The sequence below is a fragment of the Bos indicus genome, chromosome 3 (assembly GCF_029378745.1).
Source record: "Bos indicus isolate NIAB-ARS_2022 breed Sahiwal x Tharparkar chromosome 3, NIAB-ARS_B.indTharparkar_mat_pri_1.0, whole genome shotgun sequence".
Classification (NCBI taxonomy): domain Eukaryota; kingdom Metazoa; phylum Chordata; class Mammalia; order Artiodactyla; family Bovidae; genus Bos; species Bos indicus.
The window spans coordinates 50,255,065-50,279,565 of record NC_091762.1 but is presented as its reverse complement, the minus strand read 5'-3'; the positions used below and the strand labels follow the sequence as shown (position 1 = coordinate 50,279,565).

The following is a 24,501-nucleotide window of genomic DNA, read 5'->3' as shown; positions in this document are numbered from 1 at the left end:
CTTGGCAAGGACAGGCCGCTGGTCCGGTCAAGGGGGCTGAGTGGCCAATGGGAAGTGAGGCAGAGACTGTGTTAACCAGCTCTCTGGATGGAGGAAGCCAGGGACCAGGAAAGAAGACATCGAAATGGTGATTATTTTTAGAATAGGGAAGACTGGAGCTAAGGGGAAAGTGCTGGTAAAAAGGGACAGACTGAAGGTGCCTGAGGATTCTTTGGGAAAGGGGGTGGTCATGGGCACAGGTGGCAGGGCGGGCCTTGGTCTGGGAGAGGGACATTTCATCCTCAGAGGATGCAGGCAGGAAGTGAGAATCATGGATTCAGACACGGATAGAGCTGCAGCTTGTGGGGGCAGCAGTGGGGACGGAAAAGTATCCTGCCTGATGGTCTGAGCTGCTGCTGTGGAGTTAGAAACAGGATCTTATTATGCGTGTTAGAAACAGGCTTAAAGAGAAGCTGGAGGGAGGAAAATATGAGTGAGCTGAGCAAGGACAAGCAGAGCTGATGGGAGGCTTCAAGGACAACAGCATGAGTCAGGGGAGACTCTGGTTAAGCTCCCTAAACTCATCCTGATACGGGAGGCTGGCACCCAACCTTCACCCACTCCCCGTTCTGAGTGTGCACTGGCTCCCCACTGCCCTGTGCCATCTGTGTGCTGGCCTCTTCTCTGGCCTCATCTCCCTCCATTCCTTAGCTTCAGCCTGAAGTCCCGGGTTGATGTTCTTTTTCTCCCGGGGGTGTCTTCCTCCTTTAAGACTTGCCCAGTGTTACCACCTCCGGGAGGTTCCCTGACCCCAAATTGGGTTAATCCCTCTGCCCAGCATTTCACATTGTGCTGTGACTTCTCCCTGCCTCTGCATCACCATGCACCTTGGAGAGAGTTGCCTGCATGTCCATGTCCCTGGCCAGACACAGAATTGCTCCTTTAGGACAGAAACTTTCACTGTCTCCCCAGGACCCACAGGCCCTCGAGACACATGCTGGGCATGGAGGTGGGGAGAGTAGATGAATTCTGAGTGGGAGGTTGGCTCAGTGGTCCCTCAAATCCCAACTAGAATTAAACTAGAATTAAACAATGCTAGCTTTTTGGTTCTTTGTGTACATGTGCTTTTGTAAAAATGCACACATATTAGAGTGGACACTGGGCAGAGTTCTCCACACAAACTGAAAGACTGATCATAGCTCTTTCATAAGCTAGAAAAATAGGCCGTGACATTCTCATGGCCAGAGCCAGAGCCCAACAGTAGCTCTGGGGCTGTGGACACGCCCTGAAAATCCAGATGTGGTCAGGGATGCTACAGGAGTGTCCACCCCAGGAGGCACTCCCCAGCTCTCCCCACCAGGACAGCCCAAGTCTCCTCTACGGCCCCCGGGGATGTCCAAAATGTGCATCAGCTGGAAGGCCCCACACCTGTCTTTGAAGACATCTTTAAACCCAGCACAGAGGCCTGAGCCCTCCGTGTACTGCCCGCTCGCACATGGTGCGTGATGATTTTTGTGGCCCAAGCACCCCCACTCACCAGCATCCTCCCCAGAGGCAGGCACAGCCTCATCTATCTGCTGTCCTGGAGGTACTGGCCCACTAACAAAATTTTCCCAGGATCCCAGTCTCAGGTCTGCTTCCCACCCACGTCTCTCCAACAAAAACAAAGGTCTCGGCCAGGATCCAAGCTCCAGGGTCTGTGGTGCAGGGGGCTCTGGGACCCAGCCTCTGTCAGGCATGTCCTTCCCCTGGTACTGAAACCAGATTCCCGCAGCCTCCAGATGCCAAGGGAATACATTTAGTTTCTTTAAAAAAGCTGTGCTAGGCTTTTTTTTTTTTTTTCCCCTTTCTTCCTTTGGAGGGCAGGAGAGATAAATGAGCAACTACCAACCACCACAAGCAGGGGCTGAGTCACTTAGACGTTTCCCCAGTGGTTTTTTCTACCTCGCACAGCGTGTGCTGACGGTGCAACAGCCCCACGACAAAGGCAACTGAGGCTACCGTCAACACTGGGACGTATCAGCAGTATGCACGTGGTCACAATGGCAGACAGACAAGAGATGGGCCACGGGGACAATGAGCAGGACCTTCCCTCCATCGTGCTCACTCTGACACAGAAAGGCAGCTCCCAATGAAAGCAAGCTCTGAGGACCCAACTCTCCAAGGATGGGCAGTTGAGAGACCTCAGGCTATAATGTATATTCATAGAGAGGCTCTGGATACTTTTTTCAGGGATAAGGGAAATGAGCTAAAACAAAGCAAAATGCAATACCATGATTTAAGCACTTCCCACTACACGGAACTTCGTGGCTACAAAGACAGTCACACCTCCGTATGGGAACATTTATGCTTAAAATCCACTGCCTTCTAACAATAACTTCTTGTTGACTAGACCAGCGCCACTGGACTTAGTGACTGGTTAGCTGAGACTTACTGATTCATTTATCCTCTGATTCCCTACTCCAGCCTCCCTGTTGGTGTTCAGAAAGGTGAAATTAAAAGACACTTGCTACTTGGAAGAAAAGCTATGACAAACCTAGACAGCGTGTTAAAAAGCAGAGACACTGCTTTGTCAACAAAGGTCTGGATAGTCAAAGCTATGGTTTTTCCAGCAGTCAAGTATGGATGTGAGAGACCATAAAGAAGGCTGAGCACCAAAGAACGGATGCTTTTGGATTGTGGTGCTGGAGAAGACTCTTAAAGAGTCCTTTGGACTGCAAGGAGATCAAACCAGTCAATCCTAAAGGAAATCTCAACCCTGGATATTCATTGGAAGGACTGATGCTGAAGCTGAAGTTCCAATACTCTGACCACCTGATGCAAAGAACTGACTCAATGGAAAAGACCCTGATGCTGGGAAAGATTGAGGGCAAGAGGAGAAGGGGGCGACAGAGGATGAGATGGTTGGAAGGCATCAATGACTCAATTGACATGAGTTTGAGCAAACTCCAGGAGATAGTGAAGGACAGGGAAGCCTGGTGTGCTGCAGTCTCTGGGGTTGCAAAGAGTCAGACAGGATGAGTGACTGAACAACAACAAATTCTGCACTTGCAAGGTTAACTCCTGTCTCTGGTTCCCCTGAAGTTTCTTGTACAATCACACCTACCTTCCTCAGGAGCAGCCGTTGATATGCTGGCAAGTTTCAGCTCCTGTTCCCCTGCCTACATGCAAGGAGAATCAGAGACACGAGGGGCCAGAAGAAATGGGGGCTTGTCCCCATGGCCAGTCCCAGAAGCGGGCTCTATTGTGCTTCCCCCAGTTCCTTCTGCAGTTCTCTATGGACAGAAAGGTGGCCCTGCCACTGCCCCAGGAGGGAGACCTAGTATGTGAAGACCAGTTTTGTGTCTCCCTGAAGTCTCTCCTGAAAAGCTGAGGTTCACGCTATTCTTTCTGAACTGTTAACTGAAGTACTATCTGGGACAAAATTACCTTGTTCCACATTCAATGGTCTTCCTACGGTATTGGAGAAGGCTTCCCTGATGGCTCAGCGGTAAAGAATCTTCCTGCAATGCAGGAGCTACAGGAGATGTAGGTTTGATCCCTGGGTTGAGACGATCTCCTGGAGGAGGGCATGGCAACCCACTGCAATATACTTGCCTGGATAATTCCACGGACAGAGGGACTGGGTGGGCTATAGCCCATGGGGTCGCAAAGAGTCAGACATGACCACAGTGACTTAGCATGCACAGTATTGGAGACAGGACATTGGGCTTGAGGCCACAGAAACCTGATTTCTACTCCTGGTTCTCCAGTAAACGATTCTAGGGCAGGGAGTTTCTCTGAGCCTCGGCCTCTCCCCTGTGGAAAAAGATAAACGATTGCCCTGCGTGACTCAGCTTGCCTTGAGACCCCAGTGAGATAACTAGTGAAGGAACTCAGAAAGCCTTCTGCAAATGGAACAAATGACTCTGTAGACTAACGCTCTAGTGGGAAGTCCTTCAAAGGCAGGAACCTGCCTCAACTGTCATTAATCACCCCCTGCCCCACCTAACAGAGTGCTTACACATGAAAAGGCTACAATATTTGACATTTGGGGATTTTCAAACTCGAATGTGCTCTACTAATGTCATGGATCTGGAATATCTTCACGGCGAACTCTTTTCCACTGGGTATAAGCAAAAACATCCCTTCCTTTTCTTACCCAAGAGGCAGTAGTCTTTTGTGAAATGAGTGCCTTATGTGAACCCTTCTGGGCTGCTAAAGCCATGACCCTTGACATAGCCTCAACTCTGTGAGCACCAGCAATGCCTGCATATCCTTGACTTCCTCTCACTCCTGGCCTCCCAATTAATTCCTTTCCAGGACATGTCTATACAAGTCCACATGAGGCCCTTAAACACAAATGAAATTCTGCATCATCTCTGCAAATAAAATCTTATTCCCTGAAAGCGCCTGTGTGTTTGGTCTCCTATGTGATGAAGGAGCTTTTATATTTTTAGTTTTCTTCCCATACAACAAACACTATTAATAACATTCTACTTTCTCCAGAGATGATATGGATTAGACCAAATGGAAAGTTACCATGGCTACTGCAGTGTTATTTTTGGTATGAGAAATTCATGCCAAGAGAAGCAGCATCCATGGTCAAGAACTGGAGCTTTATTTCCGCTTTGCTATCAGGCAATCAATCCCAATTTAATTTTGAAACTCTAATTACAACAGAAACTAATTATGAGTGGCAGGACCTGAAACCCCTAATTAAAGTGGGAGTCAATAAAGCGATGCAGCATTATCTCTGGGGCAACACTGGCAGGAGGAGGGATTTAAACACAGGGGCGTTTTCTTTCCCAGGTAACTAAGTAAAACAAGACAGGGAAATGCTTGTTTTAACAAGGGTCCATGGGGAACCTTGAGCTGAGTCTGAAGGTTTCAGGTTCTGGTGAGTGAGCAGATCAGGCCCCCTCCCTGGACTATGACGATGCTACAAACTAGGGGTGGGAGAGGAAGCCCAGGTGGGAAGGAAGGTGTTTCCATCAACAGTCAGTCACCAGGAGTGACCGTGGTGGGGAAACCAGAGGACAGTTACAAATATGAGAACTGGATCATAAAGAAGGCTGAGCACCAAAGAAGTGAGGCTTTCAGATTATGGTGCTAGAGAAGACTCTTAGAGTTCCTTGGACAGCAAGGAGATCAAACCAGTCAATCCTAGAGGAAATCAACCCTGAATATTCATTGGAAGGACTGATGTTAAAGTTGAAGCTCCAATACTTTGGCCACCTGATGTGAAGAGCAGACTCACTGGAAAAGACTCTGATGCTGGGAAAGACTGAAGGCAGGAGGAGAAGGGGGCAACAGAGGATAAGATGGTTGGATGGCATAACCAATTCAGTGGGCACAAATTTGAGCAAACTCCTGGAGATAGGGGAGGATAGAGGAAGCCTGGCATGCTGCAGTCCATGGGGTCGCAAAGAGTCGAACACGACTTAGCAAATGAACAAGAGCAGCCCCATGTTACTGTGGCCTGGTCCTGGAGGAAATAACTGCAGAGGAACAGGGGTCTCCAAACAGAATCTCACCATCCAGACTAGATACTTATGGGTTATTTCCTAATATACCAAATGCTGAGTTGCACTTTACTGAATTAGCAGACGTTGGCTTATGGGAGGACTTCTATTAGAGGGTAAACCTACTGCCAATCCCTGACGTGCACGATTCCCTCTGGGACCTCCTGGTCTATCTCTGACAGCTTTAAAATACTGTTAATGGCATGACTTCATCTGCCCCACACCAGAACGATCCATATTTAGGCCAGAAACCACATGGTCCTCATCACCCCCACTGGGCTCCAGGATAGAAAGGCGCTTTCAAATGCGGGAGGAAACACTTTTAACCTATGACTACTCACTCTCCTTCAAATCCCCTGACAAAGAGACAGAAACGAACTTTGCAGAATGGTTAGAAATCTACTCTGAACACTCCAAAAGGGCAGTAAGATATGAAGAAGCCTCTCCTCTTCTCAGTGTATACTTTTCTACAAAGGGCTCTTTCTGCCTTTAACAGGGTTTCCTGTTAAATTCTCCTGTTGTAGCTTTTTCAACAGCACCGAATAAGTCGGTCCCTCAGGAGAGGGAGCTCTGCTGTCAGGGTGGGAAGAATTCCTTGAGAGCTTTCTTATTCCTATTTCCCATGAATAAATGAGGTCCCCAGTCCTGCCAGGGCCAACAGGATTTTCCCAAAGCAGACAAGCGCCCAGATCAACAACAGCCTGTACCAAACAGGATTCTTAAGTGTTGTCACAGGTGGGCAACAGAACAGAGGCTTGGTCTTGAAATAGTCAAATGAGGTTGTTTGAATATTTTTATCAAAATAAATAGTGCATTGACATATTACGCAAAACCTTGGATACTGATGTCTTGTAACAAAGGTTAAAAACGGGAGCAGTAAAAAAAAAAAAACAGTTCTGAATGAGAAAATGTTTTGGAACATGACTTTAATTTGAAAGGAGATATTTGATGGTTTTTGTACTTCTATACGTCGTTGACATAAGGGAGGAGCGGGGCAAGTGAAGAGAGGGGCTCAGCCATCTCACATTTATTACGAACAAGGGAAGACAGGCAGAGACAGAGAGAGAAGGAAAAAAAATAGTCTTGAGCTACTTTGGTATAAAATTTCAGCCCAAGGAAATGGAAAGTCTCCTGAAAAACAGAGCTTTCTCGCTAAGCAAGACAAGGTGTCCCCTTCCGCGTGGCCCGATTCTGCTTGCAGGGAAGCTCACCACTAGGAGCTTGTGAAGATCCATCCATCAGAGCAAGTGTCTCTGATTTTAGAGCCAGTGTGCTGCCAACTTTTCCTAGTGCTTTCAAGCCCTCCCAGAGAACTTTAGCTCTACCTTATTTCTAACCACACCTACCTTGACTCCAAGGAAAGACCTGCGGTGATAGAAGCAGCACAGAGCGGCTGAGAGGGCATGGAAGGCATTGCATTCCTTAGGCATCTTTCAGTCTTCAGTCCCTGGGCCACACACTGTCTTTAGGGTTAACCGAGATGGGTCTTGCGGCTGACACCCCAGTCCTGCCGCAGCAGCTGTGCAGAGCAGGGAGGAGTGAGCGGCTCCTTCTCCCAGGCCAGGCTGGGACTTTCCCTCTTCGCTGAAGCCAATACGATCCACTCGCTCAATTCTGGCAGGCGGGTGTCCAGCCTGCCATGCACTCGGTGCCAGAAATCCTCATGTGACCAGACTCACTTTCTGATGAAATTCTAACCTCTCTCAGAAGAGGCTTTGGGCTTTAGCTGTCCCCTCAATTTAGAGACCCAGCAGAAATCATTATTCCCCCAGGGCTGAAGGCACCAGGCACTCTGCTCCTAGAGCTTGTGTCTGTTTGCCTGTCACCCCAGGACGTGGGAGTTCAAGGAGCACACATCACACCACTCCGTGATGAGAGAGAGGCTCCTTTGAGACAAGGACGGGAAGGCAACCTGGGTGTGACTTTCCCCTGGGAGCGATCCTAGCAGTCCTGAGAAACCTGGGACTCTCCCAGACCACCCCTCAGAACTGTTTATTTTTAATTAGGATGCTCCTGGGCAGCCAGTTTGCAGCTGATAACGCTGGCACAGCCATCACTATTGGCAAAGCAATATTGCCTTTTGGTGTTTAATTAGCAAGTCTGTCAGCAAACACCCTGAGCAGCCCTGCCCTCCCCACCTGGCCCTGCAGCAGTCTGTTGGGAGGATGGGGGACAGGCTGTGTGCCCTCTTTCGACCCAACTGTTTTTCTCACTCCCTTCCTTCACTTTAAATACTTCACTGTAACTGTTCACCCTGCCTAACCCAGATCCAAGGCATGAACCTCGCATCTAACACCACTGAGTGATTCTCCAGCACTTCTTAGGCCTTTATCCCTACCAAGAGCCCCCTTGACACCTTAGCGGAAAAGAATTGCTTTTCTTCTTTCATTCCAGTCATAGTGGATTCCCAACAATTCTTCTTCTTTTTTTTTTTTAATCAAACCCAGATTTCTGCCTGTAGCACTTCCTCTCCTATGTTCCAAATATTAACTTTCTGTGGCTTCGGCCACTCAAAAATGGAATGTGTCCTGAAGCTTTCTAAAACTTCACACAGGCAGAAACTTGTAATGAGGAAGAAACAGAACCTATTCAGTCCAGAAAGGAACAATATCAAATGAGGCATGAGGGAGGTATGAGAAATACCAACAGGATTAGCCTCAAATCCTCAGGAGGCCTCGGCCTTTGGACTAGGTCAAGTCAGCCTGTAAAAATAGAGGATTGTTTGTTCGATGCCTGGTGAGCAGCTCCTGTACTTGAATGAGGGCTCTGGAGAGTGACAGCCCTCACACTTCCCTGAAGGAGCAGAGGTTCAGCCTAATAAACACCTCGAAAAGGGCATGGAGCTGTCATCACAGAACAACCAGGGGGGCTGACTTCCTTTCTGGTCCCTCCACTTGCTCCCCTTCCCCCACCAGGATTCCAGGGCTCAGATGTGCTGCCCTGGGTCCTAGGAAGTCCACCTGAGACCTTGGAAGCAAATACCAAGGTTGGGAGGATTTGTGGGGTTTGGAGCTGCAGGGGCCCTTGGAGATGGTTCAGTTGGTGGGTCAATACTGTCCCCACAAGGTCTATGAACTGAACCTATGAGGAGGCATTTTCTCTGTGTGCCTTCATTTCCACTAGATGGGGTTCAAAGGGTAATAAGTCCACATGAGTGGCCAGGGCCCATGGCCCCAGCAGTTCTGTGGAGACGACTCATCCATCAGACCAAAGCCACCAGGAAGGTGTCCAGTCTGCACCTGCCATTCCTCTTTGGCTGGAATGAGTAAGAAACTCATTGTCAGAGTGAGAAACTCCTCCAAAAGGCTAGAAAGGGACTATTCTCAGCTCAGGAAAAAGAAGAGAAACAGCTCCTTAAATCCTGAACAGAAATTCAGTGAGATTAGTCAGCCAAAGCCTCTGAATTTCAATACCCTACCCCCACTCCCAGAAAGCGTGAATGAAGTGCATTCCTGAAAGAAAATGTACTTAAAAACACTCAGACTTATAAATTACACAGAATTATGTAGTCAGGTGCTCCAGGGCCAACAAAAGGCATGCAGGTCACTGCAGAATCGCAGCTCTTGTCACCTGAGGTTTTCCCTGTTTACGCAAAAAAAAGAACATCTCCAAAATGCACAAAGAATTGGTTCTGTCAGGATTAAAGAATGAGCTAATCTTATTAGGTAACTGTTTCCTAAGCACTTTTTATTTTTTTTGTTCCACACCAAAAATAATTTCTAAAGCAGCACTCAAGTTTTAATCAATTTCCTCTTGAAAAGGCCAAGGAGAGAGACTAAAATAACATGATGTTATTGCAACTAAAGATGATAATTGCATGAATTTGTAAAGTGCCCTTCACTGACTTGTTATGCTTTTAAAGTCTCCCATCCACACTGATCAATTCCCCCACATTCTTCCCACAATGATGATTCTATTCTAGTTACAAAGAAACAGAGGACCAGAATGGTGTGCCACTCATCAGAGAAAGGACCCGGAACTCCAGCTTGTGCTTTTGCCAGAACCTAGTATCTGATCAACAAATAGATTCTTCTAATGTCTTATAATTAAACTTGTCACATAGCTTCATGAAAACAGCTTGTGACCCGGGGCAGGGAGTCATTGTCTGATGATTCCCTACATGTGATTTCAATTCAGTTCAGTTCAGTCGCTCAGTCGTGTCCAACTCTTTGCGACACCATGAATCGCAGCACTCCAGGCCTCCCTGTCTATCACCAACTCCCAGAGTTCACTCAGACTCTGGTCCATCGAGTCGGCGATGCCATCCAGCCATCTCATCCTCTGTCGTCCCCTTCTCCTCCTGCCCCCAATCCCTCCCAGCATCAGAGTCTTTTCCAATGAGTCAACTCTTCGCATGAGGTGGCCAAAGTAGCCATCCAGCCATCTCATCCTCTGTCGTCCCCTTCTCCTCCTGCCCCCAATCCCTCCCAGCATCAGAGTCTTTTCCAATGAGTCAACTCTTCGCATGAGGTGGCCAAAGTACTGGAGTTTCTGCTTTAGCATCATTCCTTCCAAAGAAATCCCAGGGCTGATCTCCTACATGTGATTTAGGACCAGCCAAATTTGTATTCAGGGCTTTCTAAACACCAGGCCCTTCTGGGGACAGGGGTCAGCATCTCTAATGCAACCCCAGCAACTGACAGAGGTGGGAGGCCAGGAGCAGGCAACACAGAGCTCTGGGAACCCACCATGCTCTCTAGCGCCCCCTCTGGCTTCCTGGGAGATTCACTACTCAGCACCAAGAAAAACACCTGTTTAAAAAAAAAGCCAGTGCTGGGCAGGCAGGTGAACCCTGGAAGAAAATACTCATGATCTCAGGTCAGATGCTGCCCATCCTATCTGGGGAGAGGATTAGAGTAGACCAGAGGAAAGCTCCTGCACAAGCCATTCTTTCCTTGGGCAGCCCTAATACGAACCTGCCCTATTTAGTAACCATGGAAACAGGAGCTGCCTGCCAGTCATATTTCACAGACAAGGTTTCTTGCTGGCAGCAGCCCTGGGGCTGGGAGGGACTGAGAGGTGAACAGAGTCCCTTTCCCCAAGTGCCACAGTCCCCACTAGAAGATCAGCCTCCCTGTGAGGTAGGTGCCCTCTCTGACATGGAATGGCGGGGTGGGGTGGCGAGGTCTCTGAGGAGGAAGATATGTCTGCCAGGGACCTGCTTTTTCCTGTTTCAGGGCCACTGAGAACACAATGCTGCCCACACCTCCACTCCCCTCCCCTCCCTGGGGCCAGCCCAGAAGCAAGGCAACAAGCCTCACACACAACACACACCAAGGTGTTCTCGGTCACTATCAAGCAGTCCCGAGTAGGGTGACACTGCCCAAGATGGGCAGCAGGCTGTGACTGGGGGCACTGGTCCAAGGCATGAGGCCTGACTGGTCTCTGCCCACGGGGGACACACTCGGAACATCAGTCAAGAGATGAACAGCAGTCCACACGCTGAGACGCCTTCACCTCCCTGGAAAGATCTATCCCTCCTGGGTTTTTGCCTCCACTAAACCCCAGTGATCCAGCTCTCGGTGAACCAAGACAGCCCTAAGGAGCTAGCGTGTAAGGCGTTCCTCCTGGGGTAGTGGAAGCAGGAAGAGGAACCTGTACTGGCCCAATCCTAAGGACCCAAGGCCACCTTCTGCAGGCCCCGTTCCTGGGCTCGGGAAGCCCTGGGCAGGAAGGAGGCATGCTTATCAACAGCCCTGCTTCCCTGGCACTGGCCTGTCTGCGTGATTCTGATCACAGTAACCAGGAGGCGAGGGGGCAGGGAGGGGCCAGGGGTCTAGGAGCACCCACCCTCCATAGGAGCCACAAGGCTGGAGGAGAACAGCTGGGAAACCACTGAGGAAGGAGGCCCAAGGAAGAGGTCACCTCCTCCTCACGCCAGACTCAGCAGCTACACAAGATGCCAAAGACAGTTCAACACATTTTCCTATAGGCAAACGTGATTTAGTTCCTACTCCAAAAGGGAATGAAAACTGGACTTGGCGGGAGGAGGGCGGGAAGCGCCGGTCGAGTTCTTAGGGCTGCTTTGTGTGTCGCCGGCAAAGAGAGAGGAACACAGAGGGTGCATTTACAAGCATCTGCTGTGCACATCTCTCTCTGAGGGTTCCCTCAGATTCCTCCAGGGGATGAAAGAGTATGGCTGTGAAATGGTCTCTATCCAGAAGCAGTATTGATCCGCTCAGCACATCAACAAAGAGACAGTATTCACAAACAGATTTCTCTCTCTACTGAGTCTTCTGTCCCCTCCACAAAGTTGGTTTCTCTAACAGGTACTGAAATTGTATAACTGATAACGTGAAGCACCATCAGGTGAGAGCACCCAGCCCTGACTGCCTTCTTGAACCATTGCATACAATCTTGTCCCATACATCCCTCCACCAACACCATCACCTATTTCCTGACACGCCCCCAGAAATCCTATATTAGGCAAGCTCAACTTTCTATTTTTAGCATTTAGGGAAAATTAAAAGAACATGCACGAGGCGTAATTCCAGCCTCTCAAACAGCAGTTTCAGACTTTCTGGCCGTCTCAGCCTTCTTTGAGAGTCTATGAAAACCATGGACCCTCCTCTCAGAACAAAAGGCACATATTGTGATGTTTAACATACAATTTCAGGGGATTCCTTGCCCTCTGAAGCCCATCCTTACACCCCTGGGAGTCTGACTCATTTGAGACGATCCGCCACCCACCTCCCAAGCTTCCTTCCACCCTACACTCGCTGTGTGGGCATTGCACGCAGAGCTCTCATTTGTCCTCCTGTCACTGTAACTCGACTTTCTTCGCTGGATGCTTTGCTCTTTCCCCTTCGAGCAACTCACAGAGACCACAAAAGCCCCTCAGAGATCCCCCACCCCCATGCAGAGTGCTGCGGAAATGGCCAGAATGCGCAAAGGCTCCAACCAGATCCAGCCACACTGGCTCCCACCTTGGCTGCCACTGGCTCGCCCCTCTCACAAGCACTTCTGCAAAATGCATCTGCCGAAACAGCTTCAGGACACAGCGCGTGTCAGGCGCTGCTGGGAGGTGGCAGGCTAGAGGGAAAGCAAGGGTGGGTTCAGGTCTTTGTTGTACCACTAGCAAGCTGGGTAACCACGGGAAATTTCTTAACCTCTCTGAGCCCTAGTTTCCTCCTCCAACTTACCAGGTTTTTTTTTTCTTTTTGGAGGATCAAGTGAAATAGGAGATAAAGAGCCTGGCAACACAGACCAGACACTCAGCCAGTGTGTGCTTTCTTGCCCTCCAAAGGAAGGGCTCACAAAACCTGGACCCCTAGACCATTCCTCCCTCAGGGCACACACCCAGCTGCATCCTGTCTCCTGGCCCTAACCCAAGGGGCAGGCTACAGGAGCCATGCCCTGCAAGGACAGTGTGGACAGCAAAGGCCTGAGCCGTTGACTGGCCCCAGCTGGTACACAGTAGCTCTTAAGACTTGAAGGCCAGGAAACAACGAGAAGGAGTTTAGAGCTTCTTTAGCCGTGAGATATTTTTTAGCCTTCAAATTTTAAGATCACATATTAAAACTGCACATATGGTTTGAATCACACTTGCTCAGATAGCTCAGATGATTTTCTATGGCAGAGTCTCTGTCACTTGGGGAGTTGTTTGTTTTAACACACAGCATGTGAGTCCACAGCATCTGCCCACTTGGCCCTCACCCAGGGGGACTCCTGGGTCCACTCGCAACTACCACGCTCTCCATGTCCCACCACTGTCCCAGCCAGTCTGAGTGGGGGTCCCGGGGCCCCTCCTTTCCCACTGTCTCCACACCAGGTTGACTGCAGAGCTGGGCTTCAGCCTCTGTCCCACCCGGATGCCCTGCCTGATGCTCCTCTAACCTCCCCTACTGCCTGGCCTTCCAGATACTTGTCCTGAGACCAACCCTTCCACATGTATCTAGAGTCCCCAGAAGGGCCATCTCCCATGTGCCTCTTTCTTATTTTACCAGCCCATGTAACTGGGTACATGGATGCCAACCATTTCTAGAATTAGAAGTGTGTCTGGAACAGCCCTTCCTTGGATGCTGTGCCTGCCTCACCCCGCTGCTCTCTCTGGACATTCTCGGTCACCTCCGATTCTGCTGTCTGCACCTCCTCCTCACCAGCCCCCGAGGGCAGGATCACCAGAGTTACAGTGCATTCTTCCAAGGCCACACCCCTCAGAGAGGCTACCGAGGTTCTGAGTGGAGGAAGCAGCCACAAGGGATGCCTGAGAGGGCAGGAATGCTGAGGCAGAGGGCGGGGTCGGCACCAGGTGAGAGGTGCAGGCAACCTCACCTCATTCCTGCCTTGAACTGGCCAAGAAAACAGAAAGTGATCTTATTAATCTCTTCTCCTCTGGTTTCAAGCAAATTCCAGCCACCTCAACAAATTATTTCTGCAGGAAAACATCATTTCTTCATAGTCATAAACTGATCCTGGGGATCACTGGAGGGACATGCTGGATATTTATGCATTCTGCCCAAAGAGCTATGAGAACCAGTCTAGACCAGGAGTTCTGAACCTCGGAGTGGGAGGGGGCTTCCATGAACCATTGGAAATTGTATACAAACTGTTGTATGAGTACCTGTTCAACCAGGGGAGGGGGCCATGGTTTTACCCAAGAGTCATGTGACCTAAAAATCCTCACTGATCCACAAAGACTTTTAGTGGCTTTTAAAGACGTAGCCTCTGAGGGTCTTACTTGGTCTACTTTCTAACAGAGAGACGAGTACAATGGATACCCTGGTCATCATGGACATGAGCAAAGACAACACCCCTGCCCTTGATCACCATGAGCGCAGTCGAGTCTTGGCAAGGCTGCAGTTGGTAAGAGGAGATAGAGAGCTCTGAGGCAAGCAGGGCCACCTTCCTTTCCGCTGTTGGAGTGACTTTAAATACCTGCGAGAGGAGGAGAGCTCCTTCCCCCAGCTGGCAGAAGGGCCCGTCTGCACAAAATACTTAGCAAATGCAGAATAGCTACCAGTGTGACCTTCAGCAGCCCCTCTCCAACCACAGTCTTCTGGGATGCAGTCCCTCCCACTAGACTGTGACATCTTTCCACTTCTCAGCTGGGCTCCTCAAAGGAGCCTTCAATGACCCAATATGCAAGGTCCTCAAGAGCCAGTATTCATACAGAAAACTTTTACCATAGTGTCTGTTTAATACTCACATGAGGAGACACATGGGCTTCCCTGGTGGCTCAGAGGTTAAAGTGTCTGTCTGCAATACAGGAGACCCGGGTTTGATCCCTGGGTCAGGAAGATCCCCTGGAGAAGGAAATGGCAACCCACTCCAGGATTCTTGCCTGGAGAATCCCATGGACAGAGAAGTCTGGTGGGCTACAGTCCATGGGGTCGCAAAGAGTCGGACACGACTGAGCGACTAGACTCACTCACTTAGGAGACACATTATCTCCATTTCACATGTGAGACTGAAAAGTTCTTAGAGTTAATAATTAAAACGACTATGAATCAGAATGGCTGGCTCTATCGGCCGTGCTCATGGAAGCAGGGATACCACCTGGTTGCCTGGAGTATCTTATCTTGTGCAAACCCAAAAGGCAGAACTATAGCTGCTGCAACCGCCCTCTCCCTCCTACCGAGTGACCGATATTCTCGGCAACATAGACGCAGGTCTCCTCTGAAATAGCCCCGATCAGAGGTCCTCGTCATTACTGATGGGAAAGGGCAGGACATGCACAGATGGACACTGAGGCCAGAATCTAAGAAAAGCCAGAAGGCAGCAAAGCTGATAAATGGAGCACTAAGACCGTCTTTGTGGTAAATGGAGATGCCAACTGTGCCCATTTCTCTATAGGAACAGGCCGACTTGGAGGGTGAGCTGTACCGGAAAGACTGTACTTATTACTAGCTTAGAAGTGACACTCAGACAGTCAACACTCGTGGAGACAACAGGTTCTTTCTGTCAGTGATTCAAAGCACAATACAACCCTTGGCCTTGTGTGTGTACCCAGAGGGGTGGGAGGACAGTGTGGAGGAAGGCAGTTACCAGGAAGAGCAGCAGGAACCCACCTGGACCATCCTCTAGGAACAACACACCAGCCTCAGGGTTAGGCCACTTGTGACAAGAGATGCAGGGATTTCTCCAAAGTCAAACTCTACAGGGGGATCCTAGCCTCTCTGCACCACTCCCTACCTCCCACCTATAATTTCCCTGTTAACAGTATGGATCTGATAATTAAGCTGGGAGGCAATGGATATCCAGCATATAAGTAAACCAGGAGGGAGACAAGCTAGAGAAAGGCAAGTATAGGACTTGAAAAGATCAAAACAAAAATATCTTTGTAAAACCTAGAATTCATATGCCAACATTTTATGTAAGTATCCTGAATAGACAGTGACAGTTAGAGACATAGCCTGGTAGATTCTGATCCTCAACATTCACGGGGGAAATGATGTAGATAGCAGACAGTGTTTATTACATTTAAAACCTTTACTCCATGGCATGTGTACTCATACTTGTAATGGTTGTGAGAGCCAATCAGGAAACTGAACACTTAATTCTCCAGGCAAGAATACCAGAGTGGTAGCCATTCCCTTCTCCAGGGGATCTTCCTGACCCAGGGACTGAACTTGTGTCTCCTGCTTTGCAGGCAGATTCTTTACCATCTTAGCTCCAGGGAAGCCCCTAATGGTCCAGGAGTGGACATGTGACCTAAGTTAGACCAATCAGAGTCCTTCCCTGGGATTTTTCAAATCAGAGCAGAGGGAGAGGCCCACTTTTCCTTTTGGACCATAAGTTTTAAGTTTATAAGCTCAGAGCAGCCAATAGCCATGTGCCCCCAACTACACGGAGAAGCTGATCTGAGAGAATGCAGCCAACATGCTGAGAGAAGCAGATGCAAGGTCTCAGAGTCCAGACGTGTTTTCCTTCCCCAGAACAATCAACCCAGGACACTCCACCCTGCCCTTCCCAGTGATAAACTTCCTAGCTCACATCATCAGTTTGACAGTTTATAGGTTCACCTTATCAGCGTAAGATTAGGTGAAACCTGAGAGTGAAATATAACACATCTGTGTTGGGCTCCGCTAGAGTTCACATGTATAAGACGTCATCCCTAAACCTGGAAATGTTAACAAGGAGTCAACATAAACTGATGTTACATGGAAACATGTACGACATATGCCCTAGTAACAGGGTGGTACACTCATGTTTTAGTGATGGGTGGAAATTAATGGTGTTTCACGGCCTACTCCGAGGACACTCCATTATAGACACGAGTTGTCATGAGTTCTCAAGGATGAAGCTGGCATGAGTCTGCCTGTAGGAAAAGACAGAGGACTCATGGAGTTGGAATGCTGTGTGCCACTGAGTGTAGGCGTGAGGTTTTGCTCCCACGCCCACCATCCCTCCCAGGCTAGGGGGAACCGCTAACAAACAGCCCACTCCATCCTGCTTATACAGGCAAGAGCAGCATCTTAAGATCCCAGAGAACATTTCCAAAGGCTATTCTGTTTTGTAGAAAGCCTGAGGACCTGATTCAGAGGTAAAGGCTGAGACATTTCTTTACAAAGGAGAATTTTATCAGGTACGATGGATTACCTGGGAGTGCAACTTCCATGACTTCTAGGTCAAAAGAAAGGAAATGTACAGCAACCCCAAGTTATATTTAGATCTTCCGAATGTGTTCCCTAGGTCGTCCTTAGGTGGACACATCCTGGAAGGAGCCCTGGTGCCCAGGTTGTGTGGCCCTATGGGGTTTCCTTTGCCCACTGCTCTTATTCTATTTATCCCAGTGAGAGGCTCCAGCTCCAACTCCGTCTTCAAGCATCCAGCTACTCAAACACTCATTAAAATGATCTGTGTCCATGTCTGGTGACCTCAGGACCCAGGCCTCAGTCACTGTCATCATGCCAATACCCAGCACGGTGCCAGAACATTTGGAGATAGCACAGGCAATTCTCAATCTGGATCCACAAACACTTTGGAAGTAAGATGCTCAGTAAGTGTGTGTGCGTATTTGCAGAGATGGGTTTCTTATTCATCAAATTTGCAGAAATACTATTAACTATTTGGGACCCCCCCCCCCAAATAGTTAAGAATCACAGAGGCACAAGATATGACTTGGCACAGGGGGGGATGTGGTCCTCGTTGGTGAATCTGCCTTGCCATCCCTGCGGCTGGATTAGGGCTGGTTGTCACTTCGGTGCTGAGAAGCACTTGCCTCTCTCAAACTGGGAACTACCTGGGTTCCCAAACAGGAAGAGGCTCCCAGGACACAGTAATTCCCAGCTCCCACCACCTGTGCTCTGTGTGAGCAACCTTGGAATGCTTTGCAAACCAGGAGAGGAGAGGACATGGCCCTGTTGTGCTTAGGCTCCTTCCAGGAAAGACCATGGGAAGACAGAGGGGCAGAGACTGGATCTGATGGATGCAGCTGGACTCCTTTCAGAAAGCACCCAACTGGGCCTGTGAAAAATAAGGATCCAGCTGGGGACTGGTGGCCACAGGAAACAGGCCATCAGCTTCATCATTTCTTCTGTACCAGAAGCTCTTTTGAGAGTGTGAATGGGGCTTTGTGTAGTCAGTTCTCATCCACGGGCTAATAAATATGTGAAACAGCCTCTCAGACCAGGTTCCTGCAGCCTGGACACTGAGGTCATTCAAGGAACAATTAGATGCCATCTGGAGAAAGCTGGGACTCGAAGGGCAAAGTGGCATGCTCTGGTTCCCAGGGTGTGACACATCCTTATCTTCACTGACAGAAAGGATGAATGGAGTCAGCCAGCTGATCCATGCTGGGAGCAGAGAATGGGCAAATACATAGCAATGAATATAAGCTTAAGGACCAGGGGAATGTTCACATTCAGCCTGCCCCAAGGAAATGTACCCCTTGAATGCATTCACACACCCAAGCTGAGTACCTTTGCCATGAACCAAGCTTTTACCTCACCAAGATCTAGGATTCCATGGTTTTAATATAATGCAATTAAAGTACAACAGCAACTGCTGTGGCCCAGGTCCTCACAGTATATAGTGAGCAATGACTTGATTGCGTGAAATAGAGTTAGTACTTACTGAGGCTTCACAGTCCCATTGTAAAAAAACAGGCGGACAACTGTGAACCCATATTTCTGGGATACAGTCTCAGTTTTTTCTTATTTTTACATGAAAATTTTGGCCTTCCCTGGTAGCTCAGATGATAAAGAATCCGCCTACAATGCAGGAGACCCAGGTTCCATCCCTGGGTTGGGAAGATCCCCTGGAGGAGGGAATGGCAACCTACTCCAGTATTTCTGCCTGGAGAAGTCCATGGATAGAGGAGCCTGGTGGGCTACAGTCCATGGGGTGGCAAAGAGTTGGACATTAACACTTCTCTATTTATGATCAGTATTTTAAACGTAAATGCAATTGCTGAGCAAGCTGGGTTTAAAAAAAAAAAGCATAGCTAGAGAAAAAAATATGGATTAAGATAAACAGTGATTATTTTTAAGTGTTTCTGCAGCTTTATAACAGCTCAAGTGGCAGGAGGACAGCAGGGCTCACAGTGGTCTCAGGGCCCACAGGGGCCTCTCAGAGAGTCCATGAGGTCAACACTATTTTTGTAATAATATTGAGACCTTTTTGCCTTTTTCACTGGGTTGATATTTATGCTGACAGGACAAAAGCCATGATGGGTAAAACCACTGGGACCGTAGCAGTAAGCAAGGGGAAGGCACCAACTCTTCAGTAGTCATTGTGTTTCTTGACCACCATGTTTTTTTAAATTTCTTTTTAAATGTGAAAAGTTAAAAATATACTACTACTTTAAAAAAGAGCCAGTTTCACTTAAAGAGTCCTTGATGAAGCAGTAAGAATCACAGTAGTTTCCCCTCATGTGCGGACAATGTTCCAAGACCCCCAGTGGATGCCTGAAATCACAGACAGGACCAAACCATATACATGTACATACACACACACACACACACAATGTTTTTTTCATATATATATATATATTTTTTAACATACTTATGATAAAGTTTAATTTATAAATTAGGTACAGTAAGAGAACATCTAAATTGCCAACACGACTAGTCTTGTGCTTTGGGGCCGTTATTAAGTAAAATAAGGGTTATGTGAACAAGCACTACAATACCTTGGAAGTCAGTCTGACATACAGATGGCTCACACACACATGAAAAGATGCTCAACATCACTCATTATCAGAGAAATGCAAATCAAAACCACAGTGAGGCACCATTTCACGCCCGTCAGAATGGCTGCAATCCAAAAGTCTACAAGCAATAAATGCTGGCGAGGGTGTGGAGAAAAGGGAGCCCTCTTACACTGTTGGTGGGAGTGCAAACTAGTACAGCCACTATGGAGACTAGTGTGGAGAGTCCTTAAAAAACTGGAAATAGAACTGCCATACGACCCAGCAATCCCAATGCTGGGCATACACACTGAGGAAACCAGAAGGGAAAGAGACACATGTACCCCAGTGTTCATCACAGCACTGGATATAATAGCCAGGACATGGAAGCAACCTACATGTCCATCAGCAGATGAATGGATAAGAAAGCTGTGGTACATATACACAATGGAGTATTACTCAGCCATTAAAAAGAATACATTTGAATCAGTTCTAATGAGGTGGATGAAACTGGAGCCTATTATACAGAGTGAAGTAAGTCAGAAAGAAAAACACCAATACAGTATACTAATGCATATATATGGAATTTAGAAAGAGGGTAACGACAACCCTGTATGCGAGACAGCAAAACAGACACAGATGTATAGAACAGTCTTTTGGACTCTGTGGGAGAGGGAGAGGGTGGGATGATTTGGGAGAATGGCATTGAAACATGTATAATATCATATAAGAAATGAATCGCCAGTCCAGGTTCGATGCAGGATATAGGATGCTTGGGGCTGGTGCACTGGGATGACCCAGAGGGATGGTATGGGGAGGGAGGTGGGAGGGGGGTTCAGGATGGGGAACATGTGTACACCCGTGGTGGATGCATGTTGATGTATGGCAAAACCAATACAATATTGTAAAGTAATTAGCCTCCAATTAAATAAATTAAAAAAAAAAAAAGAAAGTCACTCTGACAAAAGATGGCTACCAAGTGACTAACCAACACCACCACCACCAAGTGACCAAGGGACAGGATATGTTGGACAAGGGGATGATTCATGGGTTAGGTGGGAAGGAGTGGGAGGGCATGAGATTTCATCAGGCTATGCAGAATGATGCATGAATTAAAACTTATGAATTGTCAAAAAAAAGAAAAAAACACTTGAAAAGATACATGCACCCAATGTTCATAGCTGCATGGCTTACAATTAATTGCCAAGATATGGAAGTGTCCATCCAAAGACGAATGGAAAAGGAAGATGTGTATACACAAGCGTGTGCCCACATGCACGCACACACACAATGGACTACTACCCAGCCATAAAAAAGAAATTAAATTTTGCCACTTGCAACAACATGGATAGACGTGAAGAGCATTATGTTAAGTGAAATAAGTCAGAGAAAGACAAATAGTGTATGATATCACCTATGTGTGGAATCTAAAAAATTCAACAAACTAGTGAATATAATAATAAAGCAGCAGACTCAGTGATACAGAGAAAAAAACTAGTGGTTACCAGTGGGGATAGGGAAGCAGAGAGGGGTAAGATAGGGGCAGGAGATTAAGAGGTACGAACTACTAGATATAAAATAAGCTAAAAGGATATATTACATAACACAGAATGTCATCAATATTTTATAACTATAAAAGGAATATAACTTTTAAAAATTGTGAATCACTACATTGTACACCCATAAGTTATATAATATTGCACATTAACTATGCTTCAGTTAAAAAAAATACCGTACCACCACATAAAATGAAACTTATGAAATGTTTCTTTCTGGAACTTTCAGACCATGGTTGACTGGGTGACTGAAGCTGCAGATCGGAGGACTACTGTATTACTTTAGCACATCCTGGCCCCTGAGTCCATGTCTCAAACATTCCGTGTGGCAAGACAGGAAACAGACACACAGCTCTTCTGCTGCACACCCCACACAATGGCTGTCTTGAGGGAGAGCGACGGTGCCATTAAACCGAGGGCTGCACCAGCTGCTGTTTCACGGAGCGCCGTTTTTACTTCAAGGAATGCCTGACAAACAATGGTTATTCAGACTTGAGAATTTATTCGGCAGACATTTTCCAAAAAAATGAACAAAGTGAGCCTGTCACTTCAAGGAATACAACTGACATTGTTTGTTGCCAATGCTAAAACCTGAGCTTTTAACTGAAAATTAGAATTTCGGGAAACTTGCATTTATCACCATAAGCGGTAAATACTTTAATGATTTTTCCCAATACTTTAATGATGTTTTTCATGAGTGATGATAATGAGTGTGAATTTTTGGCACTGTATAGTGATGTATGTTAACAGCTGGAATATCTGCATAACTCAGCAAACCAATATTTTTCAAATGATCAATGCACGATGATACAAAATCATGCACAGTTAAAATCCATTCACATGGCCAGACAGACCAATGGGTTTTAAGGGAATAGAGTTAAAAAAAAAAAAAGAAAAGGTCACTGATATGACTTCAGATTCCACACTGCAATTAACCTTTATGGAACTACAACTTTACAAATTTTAGTATAATAACAAAGAAAAATATCTCTAATGATCAGAAAAGGCGATTTAAAATACTACCCTAGGGGATGAGAGGTGGGAAATGGGTGGAAGGGGGTCAAAAGGTACGTATTTCCGTTATAAAGTGAACAAGTCCTGGAGACGTAATGTAAAGCACAGTGACTAAAGTTAGTAACACTATACTGTATATTTGAAAATAGCTAGCAAACTGGGTCTTGAAAGTTCTCATCAGAAGAAAAAGATTTTTGGTAACTATTGTATGGTAATGGATGCTCACTGGTCTTATTTTGATCATTCTGCAATACATTCAAATCATTATGTTGTATACCTGAAACTAATAAAATGTTACACTAATTATACCTTAATACAAAAAGAGTATTCCTCCCTTTTTGAAATAAATTTTAAAACTGAAGTATAGCAGACTTTGTTCATTCGTAGTGATGCTTCCTAAGGCCCACTTGACTTCACATTCCAGGATGTCTGGCTCTAGGTGAGTGATGACACCATCGTGATTATCTGGGTCATGAAGATCTTTTTTGTACACTTCTTCTGTGTATTCTTGTCACCTCTTCTTAATATCTTCTGCTTCTGTTAGGTCCATACCATTTCTGTCCTTTATTGAGCCCATCTTGCATGAAATGTTCCCTTGGTATCTCTAATTTTCTTGAAGAGATCTCTAGTCTTTCCCATTCTATTGTTTTCCTCTATTTCTTTGCACTGATCACTGAGGAAGGCTTTCTTATCTCTCCTTGCTATTCTTTGGAACTCTGTATTCAAATGGGTTTATCTTTCCTTTTCTCTTTTGCTTTTGGCTTCTCTTCTTTTCACAGCTATTTGTAAGGCCTCCTCAGACAGCCATTTTGCTTTTTTGCATTTCTTTTTCTTGGAGATGGTCTTGATCCCTGTCTCCTGTACAATGTCACAAACCTCCATCCATAGTTCATCAGGCACTCTGTCTATCAGATCTAGTCCCTTAAATCTGTTCCTCACTTCCACTGTATAATCGTTAGGGGTTTGATTTAGGTCATACCTGAATGGTCTAGTGGTTTTCCCTACTTTCTTCAATTTAAGTCTGAATTTGGCAGTAAGAGGTTCATGATCCAAGCCACAATCAGCTCCCACTCTTGTTTTTGCTGACTGTATAGAGCTTCTCCATCTTTGGCTGCAAAGAATATAATCAATTTGATTTCGGTGTTGACCATCTGGTGATATCCATGTGTAGAGTCTTCTTTTGTGTTGTTGGAAGAGGGTGTTTGCGATGACCAGTGTGTTCTCTTGGCAAAACTCTATTAGCCTTTGCCCTGCTTCATTCTGTACTCCAAGGCCAAATTTGCCTGTTACTCCAGGTGTTTCTTGACTTCTACTTTTGCATTCCAGTCCCCTATAATGAAAAAGACATCTTTTTGGGGTGTTAGTTCTAAAAGGTCTTGTAGGTTTTCATGCATGCATGCTGAGTCGCTTCACTCATGTCGGACTCTGTGTGACCCCATGGACAGCAGCCCACCAGGCCCCTCTGTCCACAGGATTCTCCAGGCAAGAATACTGGAGTGGGCTGCCATTTCCTTCTCCAGTAGGTCTTCACAGAACTGTTCAACTTCAGCTTCTTCAGCATTACTGTTTGGGGCATAGACTTGGATTACTGTGATATTGAATTGTTGTCTTGGAAAATGAACCGAGATCATTCTGTCATCTTTGAGATTGCATCCAAGTACTGCATTTTGGACTCTTTTGTGGACTATGATGGCTACTCCACTTCTTCTAAGGGATTCTTGCCCACAGTAGTAGATATAATGGTCATCTGAGTTAAATTCACCCATTCCAGTCCATTTCAGTTCGCTGATTCCTAACATGTTGACGTTCACTCTTGCCATATCCTGTTTGACCACTTCCAATTTGCCTTGATTCATGGACCAAACATTCCAGGTTCCTATGCAATATTGCTCTTTACAGCATTGGACCTTGCTTCCATCACCAGTCACATCCACAACTGGGTGTTGTTTTTGCTTTGGCTCCATCTCTTCATTCTTTCTGGAGTTACTTTTCCACTGATCTCCAGTAGCATATTGGGCACCTACCAACTTGGGAAGTTCATCTTCCAGTGTCCTATCTTTTTGCCTTTTCATACTGTTCATGGGCTTCTCAAGGCAAGAACACTTAAGTGGTTTGCCATTCCCTTCTCCAGTGGACCACATTTTGTCAGACCTCTCTACCATGACCTGTCCGTCTTGGGTGGCCCTACATGGCATGGCTCATAGTTTCACTGAGTTAGACAATGCTGTAGTCCATGTGATTAGATTGGTTAGTTTTCTGTGATTGTGGTTTTCAGTCTGTCTGCCCTCTGATGGAGAAGGATACGAGGATTATGGAAGCTTCCTGATGGGAGAGACTGACTGAGGGGGATACTGGGTGTTTTCTGATGGGCAGGGCC

General features: G+C 47.0%; 1 protein-coding gene across 3 annotated transcripts in view; it reads right to left on the bottom strand.

Annotated features, from left to right (window-relative positions):
* The window catches only part of BCAR3 (BCAR3 adaptor protein, NSP family member), a 153,637-nt gene that overhangs the window by 47,985 nt on the left and 81,151 nt on the right, over positions 1 to 24,501 (bottom strand). Inside the window, exon 1 of one of the 3 annotated variants that reach the window (XM_019957033.2) lies at positions 6,830 to 9,766. The exons of the other annotated variants lie outside the window; for them this stretch is intronic. Within the exon in view, the coding sequence (XP_019812592.2) occupies positions 6,830 to 6,913 (84 nt within the window). The 5' untranslated portion in view covers positions 6,914 to 9,766. Of the gene's footprint in view, positions 1 to 6,829; positions 9,767 to 24,501 lie in introns of those variants that run through there. 3 annotated transcript variants of the gene reach the window in all.